This window comes from Ceratosolen solmsi, unplaced genomic scaffold (assembly GCF_000503995.2).
Source record: "Ceratosolen solmsi marchali unplaced genomic scaffold, CerSol_1.0 scaffold10, whole genome shotgun sequence".
Lineage (NCBI taxonomy): Eukaryota > Metazoa > Arthropoda > Insecta > Hymenoptera > Agaonidae > Ceratosolen > Ceratosolen solmsi.
Genome location: NW_011948412.1, coordinates 15054359 through 15063385, shown reverse-complemented (window position 1 = coordinate 15063385; position 9027 = coordinate 15054359). Strand labels below are relative to the sequence as shown.

Genomic DNA, 9027 nt, shown 5'->3' with positions numbered 1-9027 from the left:
GTTAGCTAGATCGTTATTTGTACAATCGCTATATTTCTGGTTTCCAATTACATGAGATTTATCAAATGACATACATTTAGTCTTTCCCCGTCTCTTGCGTTCCACTACTCTCAGCAGCTACACATTATTCTCGGCTTAAAAGTCACCGTTTTTCCTTTGCACTCGGGAGGAAAGTTCGAATTCTTTTATTTTAGGTGTTGAAACTCATACCACGTATTTATATTCACGTTGGTACTTTCATATTATTTATGCATTCAATATATATATATATATATATATCGCATACTCGCATAAAACATGCACATATATAAATATGTATCTATAATATTGTCTTCAAGGTGTTAAAAGGGCATGTATTTTATTCATGGCTGGACTTGGTTGGAAGATTTCAATAAACGTTATTCCAAGAATATAATATCTACATCTCGATCCTATAAGGTTAAACAAATGGACAAAATATAGATTTTACTTACTTTATCGCGTACAAACTTATTGGAAATTTTTTCATATTTATTTCCTTACTTTTCTATTAAAAATATTGTAACAGAAATTCCAGGCTCATTAGTTTTCCATTAATCAACAGGCAATTATATGCAACGATTTTTTACACTTCACAGTTATCGCTTTTAGTACCTGAGATCTACTTTGATTATATAATAGATATAAAATTTTTTAACTCTAATTAGGAATAATTTAAATAGTTATTCTAAAATCATTCCTCTTTTATTCTATTGAAAAAGTTTTAAATAATCTGTCAAATTCTAACAAACCTTTATTTTATTCAAGAATTATAACAAATTAAAAAATTAAAAAATATTAATAATAAACTATTTAAATTAAATATAAATTAATTGTAATTACTTCAACTACATTTTACATTGTAAATTTTTAACTAATTCGTATGAATTTAAATGTATATTGTATGAAAATGTTTTGTTATTTAATTTCTATATAAGAGCTTATTAAATTTAATATCTGTGAATACTTTGAAACAATGACTATCAAAAACTGAAATAAAAAAAATTAATAATTTAAATTTTATTTGTTCATATTATTTTAAAACATTAAAATATATCTGTTTGATATTATCTATACCTCATGGATTCACATGATGATGGTTGTAGATAGAATCTATAAAACTTGTAGTTTCTGAAAATTTAAATTTTACAAAAATTTTTCCTAATATGCCTATATACATTCACTCAATAAACTAATTTCTATGCATTATTTAATTAAATTCCTTATACGCTACGAATATCAAAAATAAACGGAAAGCATTTTCTTTAAAGAACTAATAAATAAACTCTGATTTCATTTTAGCTGTTCGAAATAGCTATACTCATTCTAGTAGGATGAAGAATTAAATCGAGCAGATGTAATATTAAAAGAGTATTAAAAAAATTAATTAACTAATACCTGTATGCTATATAAACAGTTTATAAAAATTATATAAAATGAACAAATGAGACTAATGAAATATATTTGAAAACAATTCTGTATATTAAAGTAAAATTTATTGCATTTATCAGAAAATTTCGTTATTGAACAGATTTTATAAAAGGCTGCATTACGTTTAAATGCCTTAATTCTAAACAGTCATTCTCTTCACAGCATTCCACACCCTTGCCACGTTCCTTTCGTATTTTTTTATTTTTCTCTCTTTAAGCTATAGCAGTTCAGGATTTTTAAAAACAAATTTGCACGTTTTAAAACTTTATTTAATGTTTATTTACATCTCAAATTTTAATCACCCACAATAAACATATAAAATACGAGATATAAATCAGATAATCGAAATCTATATAATCTGTAAATGTAAAATTAGTATTATAATTATTACAAATTAATTATATTTTGTATAAAAATTACAGTTTGTTTTACATTATTTAGATAAGAGTTCAATAAAAATTGAGTTTTTAATTTATAATTCATTATTTATCAAGTCAATTTATACGCGAGTTCGAATTAGAAAGTTTTTAAGGACAAAATTTAAATATTATAAGTATATAATATATAAAAATTATTTTATTAATTTGATATCAACATTTTAAAGAATAATGTATCAAATATTAATATTAATTACATTTTAATATCACTTATTCTAACTCTATAGAATCGAATTCTATAATACTTATGTCAAATGCATTTTGCTAATTAAAATAAGTTTTAAATTATGTTAAAATCTCTGTTACATTCTAGATAAATCGTATAAAATAACATTGTGTTTGAAAAAATGTGTATTTGAAATGGATAAAAAGAAAAGAAAAATTAGTATTAATAAAAATTTGAATAAAATAGTCTCAAAAATATAAACAAATTTAATACTTTCTAGTGAAAAATACGGGAAAATACGATAAGGATAGAGTTAAACGAAAGATTTTAACAGTGAACAAACAACACAATATTAGAAGGAAATAAAACAGAGGGATACGTATAGTGACGGGGAAAGGTTGAAGGCGACTAGTGTAGACATTCGCACTGAATAAATGTTTAGAGAGGCTAAAACAGAAGGTCCCTTCCGATTAGATGCCAAAAATAGCTTTACGACACTCGTAAGTACGATCACACTACGCTCTGCTACATTCTTTTCTTTATCATTACAAAAAAGTACAAATCTTGTTGCACGAAATATCAACAACAATACATTAGATATTAACAATCAATTCATCAACAATAATATAACAATAACAATCAAACATCAATTCAGTTCTTGAATGTATAAGTAATTTATTATCGTTATTTAACACAAAAATAAATCGAACAATATAATTAGAAATAAAAAAATTAAAAGGGAGAGAAGAGAGATAATATTTATTATAAACACAATTATACAATAAATTAGTAAAATGGATTGCGAATTGCACAATATAAATTAGAAAATATAAATATTCATAAGTATAACTAATAATCATAGAAAAATTATTCAATTGTCAGAAAATATCTTTGATATTATATTTAAAAGTTTAGTTAGAAATTAAGAAATAAATTTACAATATATATTTTCATCTTTATTTCTTTCATAATTTGTCCGTTATATACAATGATATTTTCGCATTATTCGTTCATATTATTTAATATTTAGGATAATTTACATAGAATAAATTATATACAAATTTTAAAATTAATTAAAGTATTTAATAACTTAAAGAAAAACAATTGTATGGCAAAAATTTGTTTTCATAAGAATACATTGTACAGCTATTTCTTTTAAATATATAATTTACAAACATTATTTCAATAAAACATTGATGTAATATATATGGTGTATTAAATTAAATAAACTACATTATATAAAATATATTATTTTTCTTTTATTACACAACCAAAGATGTTTTTGCAATTCAGTATTATAAATTATAAATAAATACTATAATTTGAGCATATATTTTTATGTAAATAATAACAAAGAAGTAAAATGAAATCTAAAAATGTATTATTTATATATTATAATTTATTATATATAATCATCAAATAAAAAGATATTGCTCTAGACCTTGCTTAACATTTTCATTTAGTATTTTATATTGTTTATGTTAAGACTTTCTAAAAACAAGGATTGACAGACAAGACATTCGTTCTAGTCTTATGCATCATGAAATTCCTCCTTCGTATTAAGATAGTTTTACTTATATTTTTAGTGTGTATAGATTCATAATTTTCTATTTATTATTTATTAAAGAACATAAATAAATTGTATAAATTTAAAGTGTATATAGTAATCATACAATTACAAATACTGTTTGTTAAATGTTCTAAATTTATGATCTTTCAAATTCAATTAAACGTGAAAATAAACAATTACATAAACTACGATAGATTACATGTTTCTTTATATTTTATTATGTGCTGTCAGTTTCGTTTTCATGTACATATTACAGAATTATATAAACAAATAATCTTTTAATGGAATTTTACATAAAAAATTTATAATTTATATTGGATTATTTTAAGGGTATGTGACTTTTTGAAATTTTGAATTCATATTAATTCCATATAAATTTTATGTATATAAAATATAATTTATCATGTAGGGCTAATGAATATTTATATTTTTTCTGACTTTATAATAATTTTTTCAATAGAAATTTGGATTTGAAATAAATGTTTTATTATATTTAATATTTATTAATTTATTATTTTAGTTTTATAAGTTTACTTAATTCTAGCGTGGATAAAATATTTAATTTTTTAATTGATGTCAAAAAATTTATAATAATGTAATAAATGCAATAATCTCAAAGAACGTTTATTCGATATCCTCTTTATGTATACGTGTATCTACAGGTACAGATTCGAAAATTAGCCATCGCTTCACATGCAACTATATTAAAAATAATTGAATTTCACTAAGGGGTGCTGCGAAAAAATATACAAAATGAACTGTGTTTATTTTTCTAAGAGAAATTATGTAGCCACTGGCATAATATCTAAATAGCAACTTTGTAAGATAACCCATATATATATATATATATATATATTGTTGATCTCCTTTTTACGGAAAGTATATTATAAATATAATAATGATACTTAAGAATATTATAAACATAATAATGTCCTTATAATGATCTATCGATCTACCCCTGCTGATTGTATGTGGTAGAACAATTGATATTAAATAATGAGGACATTACAGACAGGTATGCACTAGAAATACTCAACTGCGCCTTTTCCCCCCTTTTACGTACGCATTACTTTTACGTCTTTTATGGTCTTTCTTCGCAATTTATATGACTAAAAAAATCTTTAATTATTGTACGTAAAACAAAAATGTAGAGAAGAACGTGTAAGTCATAGAATCAGACATCGAAGAAGTAAAGAAATCTATTCCATAAAATTCCAAAAACTGCATTAAGTTCTCTAGCAGCTTTTACAAGTAACCATACAATAGAAATAATACAAATTGAAATTTTTAAGAGAAACTAAATTGTTTTAAACAAAAAGTCAAACCTAAATATTATCCACACTAAAAAAAATAAAGCAAATATAACTCAGCCATTTATCAGTACAATCTATGCTTTCGACAGAAGTTCCAAAATGTAAATATTAACCCTCTTAAGCTTTTAATATAAATAATTTAATTAAAAGTAAATTTATAAAAAATATTTATTATTACCTTATATTATTATTTTATTATTATTATATATTATTATATATTATTATTATTATTATTATAGTTTATTATCAATTGAAAGTACACTAATTCATCATTTTCATTACTAACTATAATAATAAATTTTATCAACATCGTAACTTAATATTTTATACTGTAAATCAAGGTGAAATTATCTTATTTTTATCAAATTGCAGGTAAACGGCCAGGACGTTTCGACCTCGAGCCACGAACACGCAGTACGGTGTTTTCAGTCGGCCCAGGAGCCGATCATTGTCGAAGTGTTACGCCGACAAAATCCGGCTATGTCTGCATCGATGACACCTGTAATGCAAGATCAGGAATATCAAGCACAGTACCAGGAACAAGAGCAGGAACAACATCAAGATCAAGAAAATACTTTCACGTTATTGGTATCAACGGCAGTGCAGACAGATTGGGCTGGTCTCATTGACGATGATGATTTTGTACCGATGACACTTCACGCCGATGAACAAACAAATGACAGCTTTGATGATATTCTTACTCAAGAAATTGATTTTGAGGTAAAATATTTTATACAATTTTGCTTCTTTTAAATATAGTAGATGGTGCTTCAAAAGATTAATGTACTATACATTTGTTTAATCCTACTTTCTGGTGATATCTTATTTCATACATATTTGAAATGTATTCGAAATGTTAAATTATTGATACACCAAAAAGAATATATATTTTTGATATCAATTTATTGTTCTTTTTTTAAAATGTGCATATATTTAAAATTTATGAAAAAAAGTTTTAATTTAGGTTATGTTATAGCTAACAGTATATTAATAAATTACGAATGTAAATTATTCTTTTAAAATTTACTATTATACCTACATTATAAGTTTTGGCAATTCATATCTTAACCAATTTTAATTACTAATTTAATTAGATGCATTATCAACAAATACAGATTTTATAATAATTTTGATACGTTTGAATCTGTAATCTTAATTATAAAATTGATTCATATTTCAGTTTTAATTTTTTCATTTTATTGAAAATATAATTATATACTAATACGTATTATAAAATAAATATACTTATTCAAACGTAAATAGGATTAAATAATTTTATTTCAAATAACAAGGTGTAGTAAAATTCTTCACTATTAAATTATATTATAGCCAGGTGTATTATCTTTATTTTGTCACGCTATAATATATGTTCAAGTCTAGATTATTGATAAAACATGATATATTGGTATAGTCTACGCAAATCAACCCTTCAATTCTCTACCGACATAATAACTTGATATATATATACATATATATCACCCCTCGTTTTCTAGCGAGCCTTAATTGATTGTGCATGAAATATCTCATTGCCCTATCTAAACCTTGATTATTCTACGACACATACGGCTTTGAACAATTTACTAGTATAGCTAATTATGAAATTTTCCACAAAATTCTCAAAGTTATGCGTAAATCACCTTTTGATTTAGAAGAGCCAAAATGTATTATCAATTGCTCTAAATATTTACCAATCAGGCGATAATGAGTATTACAAATTCTATATAAAAATAGTGAAACGGACATTTAAGTACTTGAATTAAAATGTGATCTCGTAATTTCTAAAAATATGACAAAAAAAATAAAGAAAATGATCTCTTATTCTTTTAATCGTTTTACCTTACATTAAATTTCTTATTTTAATCTTCCATATAATAAGAAAATTTTTAGTACAGAAGAAGTCTAATACTTTGTTCAAAAACTATCTTATTCATTTTTTTTATTTGCTTTTTTGTTTATAAAAGTTCTTATTTCATTGATAAAATGCATATCAGATAAGCTTTTACACATAAATCTATATTATATAAAGGCACTTCATTGTTTTTATTCGATTATATTATAAATATTTGCATTGCCTAAATAAAATTAATATAAAATAATTACAATTTATTCAGTTCAATATGAATTATAAATCTTTTCAGTACCTAATAAAAATTAATATAATACAATTAAAATTCATTCAATTCAATATTAACTATAAATGGGAATTTAGTTAAAATTATAATAATTCATCAGTGAAACCAAAAGACCTAAAACTTTAAAGATATCAAAAATACAACTACCGAATCGCTTGCTATTGTAAAGAAATTTTACAGATTCTTATATTTTCTTCGTGTATATAGTTTAGAAGGAAAATAATGGCAATTCGTGTTAAAAAAATTTAATTATTTAAATAAAAGATACGATAATAACAATAAAAATTAAATAAAAATTAATAAATGTGAAAATGGATTCATTGTGTCTTATGATTAACTATTTAACATTAGACATTTTATCTCTTTTTTCATTAAAATCAATAATTCACTAACTTATAAGACAAGTATCAACATAATTCTATATTTGACATATTGAAAAGTCTGAGATTAAAAATTATATATATTTAAGAATATTTAGAACCCTTGACAAAATCTGCAAAAAATATCAAGTTGATTGGGGGAAAAAATATGTTTACATTAAAAAGGAACAGGCATATACATTTATTAACTATGAGAATCTTTATACTGTGTTATATATATATTGTATTGTAAATAAAACTTCTTATAAATATATTTCATATGCAAATGATTTATAAAATGTTTATAACCAAGTATATGGAAGGTATTGATCAGGATAAAAAAAAGGAACACTAGTCTATAACCTTTGAAAATAAAATTTTAAAAGAAATATGACTAACCATAAACTCTGTACAAACATTTTCTCTTTGTAATAAATTCGTATGATAAATTTGTAATGAATTTATTAAATCAGTTGTTCTATTAAAGAAAAAATAAAATAAAATGTATAAAACTCTATTCATAAGTTATTAATCGATTAGTAAGTATATTGGTAAAAATATGTGATTGATCAAGATTTGTGGTGTTTATAAAAAAAAAGCTATCAATCATTTAAATAATGCTTAAATCTCTACTTAAAATAAACGTTTAAATACATAAAACTAATTTATTATGGTTTAATCATTTAAATTAATACTTTAAAACCAGTATTCAGATGACAAAACGTAGACAATGCATAAAAAAATGAATATACATATATTGAATGACTAATTAGTAAAGATCATAAGAATGAAAAAATTTTGAATATTGAAATAAATCAAAATTAAATGTTTAGAATGATTAAATTCAATGATATCTTAAAAAAAACCTTAAACCTTAGAAGTACTGAAAAACAGTGATTGTAAATACAATCAGCTCAAAAGTAAAAAAGAACAGAAGTCAATTGTAAATAAAATTTCTATAGACAGATTATTTAAAACTTGCATATTTTCGCATAATTTCTTATTCAAAACGATACAAAATCTATTTTTTCAAATAGATATTATTTAATAGAATTAAATAATTAAATTTGATCATTTTTTAATTCTAGAAGAAATTTTAGCAGATTTTTTTATAAAACCATCAAATTGCTATTTAATAAACAAATAAAAATAAAAATTTGTATATGTATATAGATTTTTAAAAGATATATATTTTATGGCATTTTCAAACAATTTCATAATTATATTCATTTGCAAGTCTTTTCAATCATTCACACTTTAATAATGTGCATTAAAAATTATGATATAACTTTTTAATAAAAAAAAATCGTTTTACCGGTCTACCCGCGTGAGCTTTTACAAGTTCAAGGGACTGCTAACTAGCCATGCATGCGATTAGCGAATATTCGGATCTATTCATGTAAGAAGTAGCAAACGCTAGAATATTTAATATTCGATATTATTTATAATATATACTCATAAAAAATATGTAAATATTAAATATAAATATTTTCAACTTCAAATGCTCATCGCAACAAAGAAAACATTAAATACGTAAAGAAAAGCTACCAAACTAGTTAATATATAAAATTGTTTTAATTAACATAAATTAATTGTTATTT

General features: G+C 22.7%; 1 protein-coding gene across 1 annotated transcript in view; it reads left to right on the top strand.

Moving 5' to 3' along the window:
* The window catches only part of Slip1 (SLo interacting protein 1), a 96241-nt gene that overhangs the window by 72683 nt on the left and 14531 nt on the right, over positions 1–9027 (top strand). Inside the window, exon 2 of the mRNA XM_011497516.1 lies at positions 5308–5655. Within this exon, the coding sequence (XP_011495818.1) occupies positions 5308–5655 (348 nt within the window). The remainder of the gene's footprint in view (positions 1–5307; positions 5656–9027) is intronic.